Consider the following 19696-nt stretch of genomic DNA (forward strand, 5'->3'; position numbering starts at 1 on the left):
TCTTCTTCTATTTATTAGTAAAGAAGATAGCTATTAGTAGAGTCTAGTAGTTAACTTTATTAACAAGATCTTAAGATTTTTAGCGCAGCTTAGAGGCTTTAGAGTCTTTCTTTAAGTAGAAGTAGGCCTTATTAGCGTTAGAGGGTCTAGTCTTTGTCTTGTCTTTAAGAATGCTGTAGGTCTTATATATAGCAAGATACTTATTTATACTAGCTTTAATCTCTAGTAGGTTTACCTAGTTTAAGTAGGCTAGAGTTAGCACATAGACAGCGAGCTTGTTAACATCCTAGGCATACTAGCAGTTCTTGTCTAATATATATACTATAGCAGCTTCTATAGACTCGCTAGGCTAGATAACTTAGTAACTACGTAAGATAAGGCTATTAGCTATGCGCTTAGCGACCTGTTAGTTCTATGTGTAGTTAGTATTCTTTCTAAACTTAAAGAGCTACTCTAAGTATATCTTAAAGTTATTATTTATGCGCTAGAGATGCTTACTAGAGTTAGCAAAAATGTTAAAGTTAAGTACACTGCGTTAAGGTTCCGCTTTCTTAAAGTAACAAAGTATAGTGTTAGTAGAGAAAGAAACTCTTATATTAAACAACTACCTCTTAATATGCTTAGAGTTCTAGACAGGTATTCTAGTAGTAGCGCTCTTCTTGTTAGTAAAGTTAGAGAGCACTTACTATACTTTATTAAGGTAGTATACAATCGCTCTACTAGAATCTTAGACATAGCTACTTACGTTATTATTAGTAGGCAGGTAGTTTATTAGTAAGGCGCGTTAAGCAAAAGTAGTTACAGCACTTATTAAGCTATAAACTCGCATAATATCTTGTATAGAAAGAGTAATAGTTGCTAGGCTCTTAGAATGTAAACTAACGTTAGAAGAACTATCTAGAGTTACTAAGAGCTATAGTAAGGCTTTAGCTAGAGTAGCTAAAGAAACTATATAATAGCTGTAAGCGTAGAAAGGTAATATCTAACCTGTAAGTAGGCTACAGCTAAGTGCCTTTGCAGAGAGCGTAAGTAAAGGTAGTCTATTCTTAAGCTAAGTATTAGAGCGCTCTTCTCTAGTAGAGGCCTCTAGCTATAACTAATTAGGTAAGTAGCGTATAGTAGTCTGCTTATAGTAGTGTAAAAGGTATACGTAAAAGAGCAGCTTCTAGAAGAGCAGCGTAGTCTAGAAACATAGTAGTAGAAATAGATTTAAGAGATAGTAGTTAGTGTAGAAGAGACAAAAGTTGCAAGTAGAAAGCTTACCTTATATATAGATGTAGTATAGGCTTAACGTTATAAGTAAGAGAAAAGTAGGCTTCTCTTACCTTGCGTACTAGAGTTAAACTAATATTAGAAGAAACATTATAATGCATAGTGTTACTAAGATACAAAGTAAGTAGAGATAAGAGTATTATTTACTACTAGAAATAGTGTATGTAAGGCTATAGTGTATATAGATTGCTAGGTAATAGTAATAGTAGATAATGTTATAGAAAAGCTATAGTAGCTTAAAGTTCTAGTAGAGTATAATTAATTAAAACAAAGAGTAGCTACTACTCTATTAGACTAAGCCTATATAAGTAGATAATAGTTATTAGGCCTATAAATAGAGAAGCTAGAAGAGCCCTTTAAAAGGCGAGCTATAGAAAAGTAAATGCTATAAGAAACGCTAAAAAGTAGAAAAACGCCTATAAGTAAAAAGAAGCAAAAACGCTAAAGTTAAAAAAGACAAAAACCTACTATCTATAGTAATAAGTGTAATGCTGTAGTAGCATTATAAGAGGCGTAGCCTAAGTGTAGCCTACTATCTACTAATAGAGAAAGCTGCTAGGTTAGTCTTAAAAAGCACCTTGTTGTTAACGCGCGTAGTAATAACTTCTTTATAGTAGTTACTAGACTAAATAGACTTATAGAGGGGCTTATAAGAAGATAAAGAGTTATAACTACTAGAGTTGTAGGCAGTGTTAATGCCTTAGAGATTAAGCCTATTATAAAGTTGTAGGTTCTTTGCTTACTATAGAGGAGATAGTATATAAACTAAATAATTATTATTAACGCTCTTGTTAGTAGCTATAGTGCTTTCTAGTAGAACTAGTGTTATTGTTTCTTAGAGCTAGAGTGCTAGCTCTACTAGTAAGGCGTTCTTATTAACAGCTGCGATGTTTTCTAGTAGAACTAGTGTTATAGTTTCTTAGAGCTAGAATTCTAGTTCTGCTAGTAGTAAGTTATCTTGCGCCTAAGGCTCTAAATCTAGTAGTTATTCTACAAGCTTACAATCTTATGTAGTCTATTAGAACTTGCGGTTCTATATGCAATAAAGCTTACGCTAGTTCTGCTTAGTAAGAGAAAATTAGAGATTAAAATTATTTTACATCTTATAGGCAGTGCTAAGCTATACAGCAGACAGCTATTAGTTATAAGCAGCGCTTCTATTCTTCTATTTAACAAAGTACTTAAGCTTAGTAGTAGTGTTATTTACTTAACGCTTAAGTATATATTTAATTAGCTTTAGCTTCTACTCGCTAGGCTTATTAGTTACTATAAGAGAAAGCGCTAGAAAAGAGCAATAGAAAGAATCTTGTTCTATAGTATAACATAGTTTAAGCTAGGTAGCGTTTACAACGTTATAGATGCGGAGGCCTAGCAGTTACTTAATGTAGTAGGCGTTCTTACCTACTTTTCTAAGTACCTTTAGCGGGCTGTAGCGCTGCTAACTAATCTTTCTAGAGAGATTTTCTTAAAGCTTATAGCTCTTACCTAAGACAAGCGTAACGTAGTTACTAGGTTAGAGCTCTAAAGACTAATAGCGCAAGTTATAATAGTTCTTCTAGGCAACCTTAGTAAAAGCAAGAGCCTCTTTAGCCTCTTTCTAGTAGTTAAGACGTAGGCTAAGGTAGTCTTTCTAAGAGAGTGTGCGTTTAGCGTGCACAAGGTTAAAGCTCTAGTAGAAGTTAAAACCTATAATATATTTGTAGAGCAAATAGCTAAGAGAGTAGTTTTAACTTATATTTAGTGTAAACTAAATATATAGTAGTGCCTCTATCTAGTTAGAGTCTTAATTTATAGTAATAAAAAACCTAAGAGCAATGCTAATAGTTTAGTTTATACGCTTAGATTAGCTGTCTGCCTAAGAATGCTATATAGTAGTAGTATAAAACTTAGTACTAAAAGCGTAGTGTTACTTACTAAATATGCTTTTAATAAACGTTAGAGCTTAGTCGCTAATAATTACTCTCTAGTTTCTCTAACTAGAGAGGTAGTTTATTCTAGTAAGTGCGATAGACTATTCTTCTCTAGACTAATAGTTCTTACTAGAGACAATATTAATAGCCTTAGACACTTAGTAGGTCTTAGTTAAGATAGCGTTAAAACTATTAGTTGTCTCTAGTAGGTAGGTTACAATGTTAATGCAGACAGCCTTAAAGAGCTAGACTTATTAATTAATAGGCTCTAATAATCTATATCTTTTATATTATAGCGTCTAGTTAACTTTACACTACAGATAGTACTTAACATAGATCTTAAGGTATTTTATTAATTTCTAGATAAAGAAAGAAGACTTAATGTAGTTGTAAGTGTAGTTAAAACCTTAATAATAAAAACTATTATAGGCGTACTTAAAGATCTTATTTATAAGGCTCTTTAGAATGTAAAGCTACTTAGAGCTGTCTTTTGTATTCTAGTAATAAACTAGGTTACTCTTAAGCAGAAAACAAAGGCTGCGCATTAGGCGTTTAGAGTCTTTATTATTATAGCGTTTACTAGAGATAACTATAAGAACGTGTATTTATAAAGTATTATTCTTATAAGCTTGTTTAAGTTATGTCTTAAAGCTATCTTCTATCTTAATAATAAGTGCGTAAAACACATGTGCGACGTTATTAAGTATATTAGTCTTAAGGTTAGACTCTAGCATAGCTATAAGGTGTAGCTTTAACAACGTATCTAGTATAATATATAGCCTACTAGAGTAGTAGCGCACATTAAGGTTAAACTATTATAAGTATATAGAGGCCTTAGCTAAATAAAGATTAAGACTCTTAAGTAACTCTGTTATAGTTAACCTTCTCTAATAGGTAATAGTAGTAATAGCTGTATAATCTATAAAGATAAACACCTTAGAAGCAGCTTTAATTATGTAGCGTAGCTTCTTTACTATCTAATATAATTCTGCTATCTCTAGCTTAGTTAGAAAGTAATAACGCTTAGCGCTAGATAAGCACTTTAATAGAAATAGAAGAGGCTTAATACTAGCTGTCTTAAAGTTAGTTAAGCGTTTTAGCTAGGCTGTTAGAGAGAAATTATTATTCTTATAGCTAGCAGGTACGTTAGAGTTAACTATGTTTAGATTAGAGTTATTCTTTACGTAATACGCTATAGCTGCTATACTATACTATTTAGAAGAGTTAACATTAATATATAGCTTATAGCTATAGTTCTAGTATAATAGTTAAATTATATTACTTTATAAAGACTAAATGTTGTTAAACGCCTTGCGAATTAGTCTAGTTGCTAGAATTAGTGCCTTTGTTGTTACTATAGTTCTTACTCTACTCTTCTTTTTTAGCGTAAACTATAGAAGCTTAGTCTTAAGCAATATAAGTAGCTTAGAAATTTATGTAAGGTATAGTGTCTGTTTGTTAAGAAAGTTAATAGCACTATAGTAGACCTCTATATCTCTTATATACTAGAGAAACTTAACGTTATAGAGTGCTTAAATTTGCTTATTAGTAGAGGCGACGCTAAAAGCGTTTACTTAGTAGCCTAGAAGCTTAACTATAGAATACCTAATAAAGGCCTTATTAGAAGTAAGCAAAATATTTATTTTATAAATCTAGCGAAAGAAACAATTAAGGTAGTAGATGTGTTTATTAAGCGTCTTTAAAAAGATAATAAAATTGTTAATATACGCCTTCGCAAAGTTAACTATATTATGTAAGAATAGGTCTCTACAGCGCTGTACGTAGAATACGCTGTTCTTAAACTCTATTATATAAATATTAAGTACTTCTACTCTATAATAAGTATTAATAGTAAACTTACTATAGTCTTTAGGCTAGATAGTAAACTAATAGAAGTATAAGAGTCTGTCTATAATAGTAATGTAGTTAGCTTCTTAGAGACGTACAAGAATGTCTGCCTATATAGTTAGAAGGTAGGCGTCTTTAATTAACTAGAAGTTAATTTCTCTTATGTTAAGAACTAGCTAGCTCTTCTAATCTATAGTAGCTACTATGCTATTAGCGTTCTATATATACACCTTCTTCTAAATAACAAAAACTAGTACAGAAAAGAGAGTAGAAAGGTAAGCTAGCTCTATCTTCTAGTTATGCGTAAGCTTATTAAAAACCTTATTAATAACTTCTTAGTTCTATAGTCTACTATTATACACCTTAGAGAAGATCTTTACGTTCTACTACCTATCTTAAAGGTTAATAGGCATTATAAACTTTAGTAGTATATTCGCAATTAATCCGCGATTAGTCTATACCTTAGAGTGCACTATAGCCGCTTAATAGAGAACTTTCTTAGTTGCTAGAGTTCTATAGATAGTAATACTAAGATTAGTCTTAGACTCGCTAGATAGAGTAGACTATAAGTCTAGTAAAGTAGCAAGAGCGTAATCGCATAAGTTAATTACGTAAACAGTATCTACGCTAAGTAGTTTAGTATACCTAACTAGAGTTTAGCGTAGAAGCTAAATAACGTTACTAGTGTTATTATAGAGAACAACGTTAAGATTAGCGCTCTTTAGAAGCGTGCTATATACGTAAAAATGCTATATAGCTATATTAAGAGGCTTAAACATATAATTATACGCATCTAAAAGTAGGTGTAAAGCGTATACTTTAACCTTAATAGCTAAGTAGAGAGAGATTTTTACAGCGCTATTAATAGTAACTTTTTACTTCTTTCTAGTGTTATTATTCTTAGCTCTAATAATAAGTTTAGTAGTTACGTCTTCGCAGAGCAGCTATATTATAGTATATTTCTTAATATTTAAAACAACGTTTTATAGCACTAAGGTGTCTATACTAAGAAGCATGTTTAGGCTAAGTTGTTTAACAATGTAAACTTAGACGCGCTATAGTATATATACGTGTTCGCTAGACTTAAGAACTAAAGGTACGTAAAGTGTAAGATAAGCTATCTTAGTAGTACGCATGCTTTCTAGTTCTGCGCTAGTGTAGTAGGTAGGTTTCTTAAGTTATTTATATAAAGCGCCTAGAAAGTGCTATTTAATAAAAACCTTATTAGTAAGGCTAATTGCTGCGCTAGTATCTAGAATAATAGTAAGATTAGGTCTGTCTTTGCTACTACAGACAACAAGCTTTATCTTATACTAATTCTGCACTGTAGCTACACTATTAACTAGCGCTAGAGCAGTAGACTTTACTACGCGTAAACGCTAGAGCTTAGAGCGCTCTAGAGTCGCTAGGTTGTTAATTAGTAGCTAGAAACTCTAAGAGACACTAGGCACTGTTATTGTAATAGTATAGATATAAGCAATGTTAACTTAGGCCTAGCTACTCTAGTGTTTTTTGTAGATGTGCTAATATAGCTTATTATTTAAAACAAAAACCTAAGTATAGTTATAGTAAGAGAATAACTAGGCTAGCTAAGCAGTATTCTTATTATATAGAACTATAACATAACTAGCAAAGTACAAATGCCTATTATTATTATTCTTATAGTTAGAATATATGTGTTTATTACCTTGCGCCTAAGCTAAGAGATAGTAATCTTTAGAATTATCTAAGAAGCAATCTTTATTACTAGAGAGGCAGCTAGAGTTAGGCAATTAGTCTAGTAGTATAGAGAGTTTATTAAAAGAGCTCTCTTCTTAATACTATAATATTATAGCAGCTTAATTATTATATAGTAATAGTAGTTCTTCTAGAAATAAAGCTAGAGAATAAGCTAAGGTGTTATAGCGCAAGAGTAGAAATTATATAGTAACGCTAGGCTTATTAGAGCTAAGGTTGTAGTTAAAGTACGCACTCTAGACCTTGTTATATAATTAAGACCTGCTACTAGAGTAGAAACTATTCTAGCGCTAGCTATTACCTTGCTAGATATTATTGCAGCTACTACTACTCTAGGCTTAGTAAGAGTGTAATATAGACCTGCTTAACTAGCTCTAGTTACTATTTCTATTCTACTATAGAGGCTCGCTTTTATTTTACTATGCGTAAGTATTAGAGTTACTACTATAGGCGCGCTAATTACTATTGTTATAATAACTATTGCCTAGAGAAGTAGAAACTTAGAGTTGCTAATAAGGGGCTCTGCTAGCGTTACCTTGCGCTAGGTTATTTAAACCTCTATAGCCTTAGCTATTATTTAGACAAGAAAGAGTCTACTTACTATTATTTACGTTAGATTAAAAAACTTCTTTAAGAACGTATTTACGTGCCTTAAGTATAAAGAGAAAGTTGTCTAATAATATTATAGAAACGTTATTATAAAGATAGACCTAAATACAAGTATTAAGAAGGTTCTATGCATAGGTAACGTAGAGGTTATTATTGTTGTAGCTATATCTAGCGTTTTAATAGAGACGCTTAACTTAGAGAAACTACTTAGCTAGAGAATAGCCTAAAAGTAAGTTCTTTAGAGTAAAACGCTTCTTCTATAGACTCTGCATAGCAAGTGCTAGCTAAATCTAGAAAGGTTATAGCTTCTCTTTCTAGTAATTAAGTCTCTTGCTAGCAATAACAAATATATAGCGCTTAACGTTAAAATTTAATTAATACTATAATAGAGCAGTTCTCTTAAAGCACTAGTATAAGTAGTTCTAGACTATATACTCTACTATTATGTTTACTATAATATAGACTTTTACAGAGTTAATAAAGTTATAGATATTATAAAAGTAGATCTTGCTAGAGAGGTTAACTACGTTGTCTAGGTACTAGTCTTTAGGCATGTCTAGCTAGAAATAACTAACTTACTCTAGAGCAAACTTAAGAGAGCCCTCTATAGCCTTAATTATAGCGTTATTATCTAAGATCTTAGCTTACTTAGGTATAAGGCTCTAGTAATTAATGTTATGCTAGAACAAAGCTAGCGTATAGAGAGTGTACTGCTGTAGCCTAGCTACTGTAGTTTAGATATTATAATAAGAAAGTAGGTAGTTATTAAAGCCTAGCTAGTAAAAGCTATTATTCTAAATACGCTTATACTATCTATGTGCTACGTATTAAGTAGGCAGAAACTTCTATTAGAAATACTAAAGTAGAGTAAGTGCAGCGCTACCTAATATATACTTATTATAATAATCTTTAGTAGGTAGATATCTAGTGCGTAAAGGCTACTAGGTTAGTACATACGCATAATGTTCTTATAATATCTCTACTAGGTTAAGTAGGCCTTATGTAAGGGCCTTAGAGATATGTAGAGGTAGACTATTCTGCGCTAGAAGAGGATCTGCAGGTTAAGTATACAGGTGCTAGTTAAGAAGCTAATAACTATAAGCGCTAGAAATCTAGAATAGCTAAGAAGGCAGAATCTAATATAACTAAGTATTCTAAGATAAGTAGAGTAGTAGCAGTTGCAAGTAGCTATAAGATAAATTATTAAAACTGTATAGTAGTATTAGTTAGCTAGCCTGTTAGAGCTGTAAGTTTTAGTAGTAGCCTTAAGGCTTATTTAGATAGTTATATAGACGTAATATAAGATTTAGTAGAGTATCTAGTAGGTTAGAGACGTAGAGATTAGAAGAGAGTAGAGAAGAAGAGGCATTTCTAGTAAGCTATGCAGAGATAGTAGTATATAAGGTAGAGTTCTTCTATGTAAGCTTGCGTAGAAACAGTTCGCGTATAGTAGAAGGTAGTAGTTGTTATACCTACTGTAGAGGTGCTAGAGAGTTCTATTACTTATTAGGTTTAACTATTCTACTAGATTAGTTTGTAATTTCTAAGGTCTGTTAAGAAGATTTCTCTTACTAGGCTCTTAAGTTACGCTGTCTTCTCTAGTTTCTAAAAAGTAGTTTAATAGATTCTAATATATTCTAAGATAGAGAGCGTGTTAGTTAGTGTATAATAGTGTTAGCTATAGAGGGTAACAAAATGTAGAAGCGTCTTAGCGAGAGTGCAACGCTGTAAAGAGACTCTAAGTTAGTGTTGTTCTAGATAGACTTATAGAGGGTTAAGAAAGAGAGAGTATTAGTAAAAGAATTAGTAATAGACGTGTAGAAATATAAGAAGCTACAGTAAGACTCTTAAGAAGCTAGCGAGTCTAGTAGTAGAGGGACTAATACAGAATAGAAGAGTGTAGGTTATAATAGAAGTAGCGCTAGAAGTAGAGAGATATAAGGCGCTGCTGTAGATAGTAAGATAGGTATAATAGAAGCTAGTTATGCAACAGTAAGTTAATATTAATGTAGTTTCTAAGCCTTTAAGGTAGACAAAGAGCAGAATTTAGTAGTATTCTGTCTAAAGATGTTAACTTTCTTTATAACCTTGCGTTGTACTATAGCAAGTTCTTTAATACTAGCTACCTAGTTTTAAGAATACCTTTATTTAGAGTTATTTTTAAAGAAAGATTATCTTAGAGAGAGAATTAATAGAGTTCTCTATTAAGGTAGTAATATACCTAGAAGAGAATAGTTCTTAAAGGTAGTAGGCGTTTTATACAACTTAATAATTGCTTAGGTAACTTAAAAATTAGTGTTAGGTATAAGAGCAGCGTGTTAAGAGGCACTATAGTAGTAGGTAATAATATTATACGCGTAGATAACGTTTATTATTGCAATAGCTAGAGAGTTAGAGAATATAGAGTAATAAGTTATAAGAAATAGCTAAAGTAAAGTAGAAAGCAAAGAATCTATAAGTGTAGTTTACTTAAGCAGCGGTAGCCTAATAGTAGCTACTCTGTAATAGGCTTTTTATAGTTTAATATACTTAGCTAGTTTAAACTAGAAAAAAACTTGCTAGTAGAGTTAAGAGGTAAGGTTGTAAATTTAGAGTTAGAGACAAGAAAGTGTAAGGTGTAGAAGTCTTCTCTAAGAGTTAATAACAAGGTTGTCTTTATACCTAGTAGTAGTAAGCAAAGTGCCTACGTATTATGTTTACGCTGTGCTCTTACTAGATTATAGCGTAGAGAAGAGGTATTTAGTAGAGTGTCTCTAAATAAGAAGTAGTTCTATAAAGCTTAGTAGGCGTTTAAGACTAACGTAGAAAGAGTAGGTTAATATCTAGCCTAGTTAGTAGGCGTAGTAATAAAACAAGAAAAGTAGTTAGAAAATAGTGTATTAAGAGAAGAGCGTAGAAGTTATAGGTAAGTGCGTTTGTAGTAGCTACCTTAATCTGCCTAAAGTAGTAAGAAGCCTAACAAGTAATTCTATAGAGAAAAAGATTATAGTATACATGCTCTAGCTTATTATAAGAAAGATTAAACACTTATAATATTATAGAAGAAGAGAAAGCTAGTAAGGCTGTAACTGCCTTATAGTTGCGTTATATAAAATGTACTAATGTTGTTAAAGAACAAAGCTAGAACTTACAGCAGCGTTATAGTTATACGTATAGTAGAGAGAAGATAGTAGAGGTTGCTAGGTTTCTTGTAGTTTATAGTATAATCTTAACCTTAGTTTAAAAGCGTAGGCGTAATATAAGTAATATTATGCTACTCTAGCGATGCAGTTAGACTGTAAGAAAAGCAGAGATAACGCGCTTAGAATAGATTGTAGTACTAGGCTAAAAGTAGAGAGACTTAGCAATTTAAGATAGCTACTATTCTATAGTATGTGTAGAGTGTAAATTAATGTATAAGTCTTACAAGCTAACTAAGATAGGATAGGCCCACTATATACCTAGCACATGCCATCCTTGGCAGTCATGTAACACAGACGACACCCCGCTGTTGTATGTTTTTGCCAAAATGTCCAACTTTTTTGCACCGCCATGCTGTGGGCGCATACTCGTCGATTGTTGTACACTTATGAGCATAACTAGGAGGAGATCTCAGTCCCTGCATCGTCGCAGTCCTGTTCGTAGGGGTGAAGGTGCTGTTTTTTGCATGTGGGGTTCAGCGTTCGCGCTGTTCTTTTCAGCTCTCTTGGCAACCTTCCGAGCTGTCCTGTCTGCAGTAGTACCACTACTTGAGCGTCTCCCTGTTGCCAGCGCTTGAACTATGCTCTCTATTCTTTTGGGTCTTCCGGCCTTTGTACCTGTCTCTACCTTGAGCAACGCTGTGTATCGATCGCCCTTGTTCATGCTTTCCCATTGAGCTTCCGCAGCAGGTACCTGAGCAAGCGCAATCTTGAGATCTTCAGGCACAACGATTGTAGCAGACCCTGCGTACGCACGATCCCATCGTCCGTCTGCTTTCGCATCATCAACGGCTGCCAGGCCAGCGGGACGCATCCGGCCAATCTCTATGAGACGGGCCACCGTCCCGACGTTCTTCTGAGACCACATACTGTTCGCTCTCCGAGGTGTGTAGCGTACCGTCCACCAGGTCTCATCGCAGGCGTTGGCGCGACCATCTATCCAGCCATAACATAGCGCTACTTCGACGGCTTCCGCTGCCGTTATTGAGGGTGTGCCAGAATTCTTTTTGGCGAGCTTCACGTAGAGGCCGGGAGCCGTGGCATATTCGCGCTCGAGAAAGGTTTCGAAATCTGTACACGTAGGAAACGCCTGTACGGGGAATTCGGGCGGTGTTGCCTTGGGCGGCATAGTGGCTAGTGTGGGGTTGCGGAGCAGCGGGAAACGCGATGCGGGTCTTTGCAACTGGACAGTGTCTAGTGAAGAGAGGGACATGCGGTCCTGAAGTTTGGCAGCATGCGCGTACCTATTCACCGTCATTAGAGATGGCGTGTAGTCGTGGAGTCGATGCATGTCCGTCGCAAAGATCGGGGAGGAGGCGCAGCACGTCAGGCGCGCAATCACGTGCGCACGTGTGCACGCGCCAAATCACTCTATCAAGTTGATGAGAAGAGACGCCACTACACGTTCATCGATCGTTTGTGTCTAGCACTACGTTCGCACTTCAGCAGGCGATTGCTATACGCTGTCTGCTCCCATTGCCACGTCTTCCGCTGCTCTGCCTCTTCTCTTCTGCAACCCGACTGTGCCTCCCAGAGTTTAGCGAGATTTCGAGATGAGGGGTCTGGGGTAACGACTGTGGGCGCTGGGCGCGTCATCTTCAGGCAACGACCTGACACGCACGTGAGATCTTTGCAATACAAGCGCTACTAGTGCAGTTCAGTCTCGAATCACGATTTGTCCGCTCTCACATTCGTTGCTACCCAATTGAACGCGCCTTCCATTGCTACAAGTCGCCATCTAGAGCTCAAATCATTGGGTCTGTTCAACTCTGTTGACTATCAACACGAATGTCCAATGCTCCCATCGCAAGAGCCGCTGCCCTGACGCGAGTAATTGGGCAGTCGGGTCGCCGTTACGTTGTCGAACGACTACTTCAAGATCGGCCGGGCAACCATGGACGTGTGTATCTTGCCACGTTAGTTGACACTATCCCAAACAAACAACATGATACTCGTCTGACGTCTTTTACAGCTCTGAGGATCGGAAGTACGTACTGAAGACAGTCCCTGAGAAAACTTACAAGCATTGCAAGACCATGTTTGACACTCTTCGCGGTACGCCTCACGTACGTGTTGCCGAAGACACCGACTCAGAACATTGCACTTTCATACATCCATACCGACGTGGCCACCTACTGTCTTTCGTTCAGAAAGACGTTCCGCTTCCCACAACAAAACTCGTCCTTCGAGACGCTCTGCGTGGCCTCGCAGCACTACACGCCAAAGGGATGGTGCACACCGATATAAAGCCAAACAACATATTGCTAGATTGGGACGATCAAAGAGGGGAGCTTGAAGTCAAAGAAGTGCAGATTGCTGACATGGAAGATATGGTTCACCTCCCGGATAACCATTACATCAGTGGCAGGCAGTGAGGAAACTGGATGTGGCGCAGTCCAGAGGCGCACGCAGCGGCAGCGATACAAAAGCCGACAGACATGTTCTCCTTTGGTCTGGTTGTAAGTGGCCTACCACTTGCATCGTGCTTCAATACGTAACTCAATTTCGCAGTGCATATACGCCGTGACAAAGGAAGCAGTTCTCGCTGTAGATCCAAAAAAGGCTACAGAAGACAATCCAATCGAGGCCATCGTCGTTCGACGTCAGGTCTCATATTTCAGCGACCTAGAAGATATGGAAGGGTTGATCACCTACTTGGAAGATAGCCCCTGGATTGGCTACCTGAACTTCGTGATGGCGAATTTCAGCGAAGACTATCCGCGACGTCCACTCTGCCTGTGGAGCGATCTCGACGAAGATCTGAAGGATCTTTTGATGAAGATGATGAGTATGGACCCGAAACGACGCATCACAGCTTCTGAGGCTTTGGCGCACAAGTGGTTTGCGGACGTTCCTTAATGTATTTTGCAAAGCTCAGCGCTGTCGACTGTCTTTTGGTCCTTTGTACTATTACCCTCATGTAGAACGACCTCACCTCTCTCTATATACTTACCCGCTCAATCAAAATCTCTGCTCTAGGATCTTATCAACTTACAGCGTGCGTGTGTTTATGCATAATTAGGCACACTAGCCTGAGCCGCAAACGAGCGTGCGCCAAACTGCAAGATATAGTGGTAAAGATCAGGGTATAGGTCAAACATGCTGTCCGATCAGCTGCCCAGGTGTGCACCAGAGATCATTCAGGTTCAGTCTAGCCCGTGAAGTAGGATTTGCAGTCAAGACAAATCCTCGTTATAGTCGCAGCTGGGCGTCAAGCGTCAACGTTTAGTACAAGGGTAAATGTGCATGTGAGTGCGGGTTAATGGACCTATATTACTCGCTTGAATCCTATGATGCAGGACAAAGGCGGTCGAAGCCATCTAAAACACGACTGAAAAGGACAAAGCTCCGCCTCAAGTGACTACTGTAAACGTAGATAATAATGCGTGTCTATTGGAACGCTTGAACGCGGGTATCGTAAGCATAAAACCAAGTACTCCAAATGCTCATGCAACGCCTATCCTAACACTTCTTATTCCCGCTCACGGAATAGCTGCAGGATCCTTGGGCCAATTGGCCGCAAAGGCAGTCCATGGTGTACCTCGCATGACCAGATTGCCGTCCTTGTCAGGTACGTACAACTGTGGCTCATATCCCTGTACACTCGCCCATGACCAAAACAGCCGTCTCCAGTAGCAAGTCACTGCCGCTGGTGTCAGATACCTTCTGGTGAAGGTCTCGTAACTGTTCTTTGCAATCTCCTCAGCTTCGTTGTCATGCGCACGGTAGTACTCCATAGCCGATTCGAGGTTTCCAAAGTTCTCGGACGCTTCAATGTAGTTCACGTCGGGACCAGCAAGCCTCATTAGGTGAGTGTGGAACTCTTGCCATTCGAGAGGGTGTGTAACGAGGGCTGAGCGGCAAAGCTGGAGGTACTTAAGGCGGCCGGAGTACGAGGTACCTTCGGTTTGGACGGTGAACTTGTATCTAGAAGACGGTCAGTACGGTTTCATACCCATGTCGCAGCTTTGTCTCTTACCCGCAGAATTGCCTCAGATTCATAACGTCCTTGGTATGCGGGTCGCTGGCGTTGTTGATGACCACAGGCTTGATGTCGCTCCATTCCTTGCCTTCGCTGACTCGGACCAGCTCCTTCCTCAGCTTAGCCATCTTGACCTTGCCCCGCCATACGATCCTAGGGTCCTTCTTCGCCCATGGCAATTCGGTCTCCTTCTGCTCAATTTCTTTCCTGATGCTGTTCCAGCTTGGAGCATGGGTATAGTTCCACGCCCAGTACGCGTAGTTTGGCATCATCCAAATGTCCTTGTACTCCGGACCCTCCTTCCGGGTGTACCCAAAGAATGTTCCCTGTTTCCTGGATCGCCGCGGCAGATCGTCGAGCGAGAGGGAGAATTCGACGTTTGGGATCGAGGGGTCGGATGTTGAGGTGGTGGAGACGGCGCGGTCGATTTGTGCTAGGGTTCCTAGAATGCGTTCTCTCTCGTTTCCGTTCGTGACGTAGCATTCCTCTGGCTTTCCGGCATCGACGACAAACAGCTAGGAGTGGCAGGTTAGTTGTAGCCCGGAAATTGACCAGACGCGTATAGACGTACCTCGCCCTCGTATACCATAACCCGTAGCATGCATCTTCCCTGATCGATTTCGATATCCTGAATATGCACCTTTCTGCCTTGCCTTAGGCTAACCGACTGATCTAAGCTGTGATACAGCTTTGGAAAAGCGGAATCGCATTGGTCATGGCTGAGTGTGTGCACATTGGCATGCAGGTCGGCGTTGAAGTCCCAGTCTCGCTGAAGATTCCTATGGTGTGAAAAAGGAATATAGTTGTGTTTCGATTGCCCCCATATGGACCATAACTGGGTTGCGATCACAAAGGTCGAGATGTAAAAGACGAGGTGCGAAAAAGATAGACGGTACGCCTTTGGCATCATGATTGCATAACGAGTGAACAACGCGCGACTGTATTAACGAATGACTGAGGGTAAGTTGTGAGGTCGAGAGGCGAAGTTGGAGAGAGACAAGAATCCCAAGAAATGGACAAGACTCGAGAGAAAAGCCGCCTTCAGATAGTGCCCCATTTGATACGAGCGTCCATTCTGACAAGCGTCGACTGAGCACAGCTAACCATTAGTAGCGGAGGGTGTCCATGCGAACCCCTGGGCTATCCCCACACCATGACAGACTAGGCAAGTACGAGCTGACAGTTCGATCAAGGCCCTATCAGAGAGCCGCTAGAGCCGGACACGATAAGTGCATGGCCTGGAATACGATCAAAAGGATCTGAAGGTGTCAGGAAAGAGTGGATAGGAGTTGTTCGCCTGGATCGTTCAGGGGTAGAAGCTTCCGTCAGACCCTGGCGCTAAGACGCATCAGCCTCGGCTAGTCGTGTCTTTGGCTAGCTGGCGAGAGCACGCGCACGCAAGCGACTCTGACCGCGAACGCTAACGGGCATCAACAATCACGCCGGCCGCGAACCGCCATATTGGAGTCCAACCCAGTACCATAGAACTAAAAGTGCGCGAAGGAAACGTCTTGGAGCAGTCCCCGATGCATTGACGTCAAGCAACGCCATGCAATGGGAGAACTCTTGTTCGAGGGCCCACGCTGCTTAGCGCGGGAGCTTAACACTCCAGGTGGACTTATCCCCTGGCATCTGCAGCTCTATACCCTCAGCTAACTGTACATGGAGGTGATGGGACGTCGCAAGGCGAGCATCACAATCAGGAAGGTGGGATCCGCAACATCCGACGAGGATCAATGCGCCCCAACCCGTTCGACCCTGCGCCGCATAGAGACCCGAATGCCCCTCTATCTTACTATCAGTGACCTTTTTGGTGTTCGGAGCCATGTCAAGGAGAAACCCAGACCCTGCCACCTATCAACAATCGTCACTCTTGCTCCTGAAACATTGCATACTCGCCGACATAGGAACACAATCGTTCATTTGCCGATACGACACGGGCTGGTGGAACAACGGCTGAGTGCGGCACAGGACATTGACAGAATGCCTGACTGTGAAATGGAATGGCCTAATCCCGGTGGTTGATCATTTATCTGCTCTCACGCATTCGCTCGCATGCTCGACCCGGCACACGGCAATGCCATCAGAACCTTGAGGCATGATTATCTGACGTTCGAGAACCCACACGCCAGAAAAAGGAACTCCTCAACCGTTGAAGACGCTAGTCTTGCCTTGCACGCCTTCTGGTAGCCTTGTATCAAAAGCAACGCGAACATGACTACACAAGTGGCAATGCGAGAGTTCCGTCAGGCGACTACCCGAGATATAATGTGTATAGCGATAGCACTTGCAGGGGCGTAGTGGGGTGTGGAAACGCATATGCACTAACTCCACGGAAGAACTTCCACTTCGCGAACGCACCCATGGCTTGCCAAAGCTTATCGAGCGCTCGGACGCGCTCATACAGACTCTCCTCACGGTATTCTCAACATATGCATCATTTGGGGCATTTTCAAGCAACGAAAACAACTGTTTGTACCAACACGTCGTCGGGCGAAGAGATCACAGTGCTCGCTACTCTCAACTGTTGTTCTTTTGTCTCTTTGCGCATTTCACTCCTGAAGACCAAAGAACAGCATACTGTCGTAAGCCGGCACTCTCGTTGTCCATGTGCTGTTTGACGTCCCACCACACCAACGGCACATTTTTCAGCACTTCTTGTGTAGCCTCGATACCTAACTCATTGGCTTTCCCGCCGATATCGTTGAGTGTGAGTAGACGCTGATATCGTACAAGCTCCTGATCCTGCGACATGACGGGCAGCGTGCGGATGGTTGTTGGCAATTCCCATGAGAATCGGTCGTGGAATTCAAGAACTTTGAAACACATCTAGCCGTTACTGTGAGTCGTATGTCTATGTTTGCTTGGGTATGATCGCGCGTCAAACAAAGAGAATGCTCGAGTGAAATCCAGCAGGCTTCCGGGTCTCATCTTGAGGTGCTCTGTAGTAGGTAAACCTCCAGGAACATGAACCTGATACGAGAAGATATGAAGTATTATACTGATGGCAAGTGGGAGATGAACATCAGCGACAATTTCTGTTCTGAACGGTACTTTTGCGGCAGCATATCCAGACGCTTTGAAAATGCGAGCAACAACCGCTCAATGCAAGTCTAACAAATCATCTAGCCTCTAGCAAACACCTGCGCTATGCCAAAGCAAACCATACATCAATACCATGTCTCTCATACAGATCGTAATTCGTGCCATCATTTTTACTATCGCTTCTTGTTCTTCTTCCCACCACCCGGTTGCGCGACAGATTTCAGCGCCGCATGTTCGGGATGCTTCTTCAAGTGCTGATGCAGTTGAGTCTTGGACGAGAAACCAGCGCTGCAGCCATTACACTTGTTTTTGACATCGGGCTCTTCGCTCTCAGCCTGTTTTGCAGCCTTCTTCATGCGCTTCAACGCAGCCTTGCCGAGCTTGGGTTCCGGCGGAGCGGTGACTTCTGGTTCTGTGGGATCTTCAGGTTTAAAGTCGAGATCTTCGGTGGGCGCTGTGGAGGGTTCTGTGCTGGCGCCAGCAAGTCGTGCTTCTATTTCGGAGCGCGAAGCATATTCGTCGTCAACGTCTGAGCTTGTTTCTGAGTCGACGGGCGATGCAGACATTGTGTTACTAGGTGCCACTCGGTCCACACGGCCTTCTTCCTCGTCTGTACTGTGGTCGTCTATGTTAAGCTCATTCGTCCTTGTCGCGAGGTTTTTCACGGATGCATCGGAGTCTCCACCACCAGAAACTTCGGCTTCCATTGCAAGCTCATCCTCCACCGGTAGGATCTCGTCACTTTTGAGAGCGTCTTCATCCAAGTCCAGATGGGCGTTGTCCTTTTGCATCTTCTTCTTGAGAGCCTGGATTGCTTTCTGATGCTTCTTGCTCTTCTCGTGGGCATCGTATTGTCGCTCGCTCTTGAATGTCTTGTTACACGCAATGCACTCGTAGACGTCTTCCTCGACTTCACCCTCGCTTTCCTCTTCAAGTTCATCCGCCGGACGTGCGGTAGCCCAACTTGGCACCGCCTGCTCCTCTTGCTCCATCTTGGCGATCTGCGCAGCTCTTGCTCGTGCAGCCTGCGCTTTCCTAGCATCCCGCTGTGCTTTGGCCTTGTCCTCTGCCGTCTGTGTGTTCGGGGTATATCGTGGGTCTCGCTTGCGTACGAACGCAACCAGCGTTCTGACCGCATCGTTGAACGCCCTTCTGCCTTCGTCGCGGATCTTTTGGTTCTCCTTCTCAGCAGCCCTTCGGTAGCGGCGATCAGGCTGAAGAGAGGGATTGTATTCATCTAGCCATGCAAAGCTCTTGACAGTTGCGAAGCCGTTCCATGCTGAGTAGAAGTCGCGCACAACACCTTCGTACTCATCGTCCTTGTGACCAAAGCTAGGGTAATCCGGTACATCGAGGTCGTCATAGTCTGCGGCATACTCCTCTTCGCGCGCCAGTTGCTCGAACGTCTCTCGTACGAAGCCAAAGAAGCCGTTGGGCGAGTCTGAGAAGTCCACATTCCCCCTGAACTTGCCCATCATCTGCGTTATGTCGTCGGCTGTCGTAACCTTCATGTCACCCTGGTAATGGTCGCCGGTCTCCTCGCCAGTAGTACCCCGCAGTATATCCCTCTCGTGTGCATCGTACCATGCGCGCTCCTGGTCATCTGAGAGAACTTCGTATGCGGATCGGACTTCGGCGAAGAGGGCAGTGGTACGTTCGACATCGCCGTAGTTTCGGTCGGGGTGCAGCTCGAGCGCTTTCTTGCGGTATGCCTTCTTGAGTCTTATAAATGTTAGTATTGAATACGTTACGCGCGTCGTGTCACGTACTCATCTTGGGTGGCATTGCGCTCCACACCCAGTAGTTCGTAGTAACTTGTCTTGACTTCGCCGGCATTACTAGGCGCGTCGCCGCCGCCGGTGGACTGTGATGCACCCATGGTGGCTTTGGCTCGATGCAGCTAGGTGTACGGTTCGGACGTATTCGAGATTTTCGGGTCTCGGACTACCTGCAGTGGCAGTGGCTGGATGCTGCAGTTCAGTTGTGTGGGCGTGTATGGGAGAGTGACAGCATATAAGTTTGTAGTGCAGCTTTCACAGCTTCTCGGTGCGCGTGCTGACAGCCTGCTATACACCGAGACTACCCCGGCTTTCACATCGTGTTAGTTGGGTGAG

General features: G+C 41.0%; 4 protein-coding genes across 4 annotated transcripts; 1 reads left to right on the forward strand and 3 right to left on the reverse strand.

Moving 5' to 3' along the window:
- Positions 1–10967: 10967 nt before the first annotated feature.
- On the reverse strand, positions 10968–11813 carry J4E78_001971 (uncharacterized protein; the record flags this gene model as incomplete). The annotated part of the gene is made up of 1 exon (XM_049362621.1): positions 10968–11813. The coding sequence occupies one exon, from the start codon at positions 11811–11813 to the stop codon at positions 10968–10970; it is 846 nt and encodes a 281-aa protein (XP_049225213.1).
- A 778-nt stretch (positions 11814–12591) lies between these two features.
- On the forward strand, positions 12592–13414 carry J4E78_001972 (uncharacterized protein; the record flags this gene model as incomplete). The annotated part of the gene is made up of 3 exons (XM_049362622.1): positions 12592–12926; positions 12951–13014; positions 13067–13414. The coding sequence occupies 3 exons, from the start codon at positions 12592–12594 to the stop codon at positions 13412–13414; spliced, it is 747 nt and encodes a 248-aa protein (XP_049225214.1).
- Positions 13415–14037: 623 nt separating this feature from the next.
- Positions 14038–15447, reverse strand: J4E78_001973 (uncharacterized protein; the record flags this gene model as incomplete). Its single annotated transcript, XM_049362623.1, has 3 exons — positions 14038–14482; positions 14535–15052; positions 15109–15447. 3 exons carry the CDS (start codon positions 15445–15447, stop codon positions 14038–14040), a joined length of 1302 nt encoding a protein of 433 aa, XP_049225215.1.
- A 2308-nt stretch (positions 15448–17755) lies between these two features.
- On the reverse strand, positions 17756–19461 carry J4E78_001974 (uncharacterized protein; the record flags this gene model as incomplete). The annotated part of the gene is made up of 2 exons (XM_049362624.1): positions 17756–19304; positions 19352–19461. The coding sequence occupies 2 exons, from the start codon at positions 19459–19461 to the stop codon at positions 17756–17758; spliced, it is 1659 nt and encodes a 552-aa protein (XP_049225216.1).
- Between the last annotated feature and the right edge of the window lie 235 nt (positions 19462–19696).

This window comes from Alternaria triticimaculans (genome assembly GCF_023758025.1).
Source record: "Alternaria triticimaculans strain BMP 0046 chromosome Unknown scaffold_2, whole genome shotgun sequence".
Classification (NCBI taxonomy): domain Eukaryota; kingdom Fungi; phylum Ascomycota; class Dothideomycetes; order Pleosporales; family Pleosporaceae; genus Alternaria; species Alternaria triticimaculans.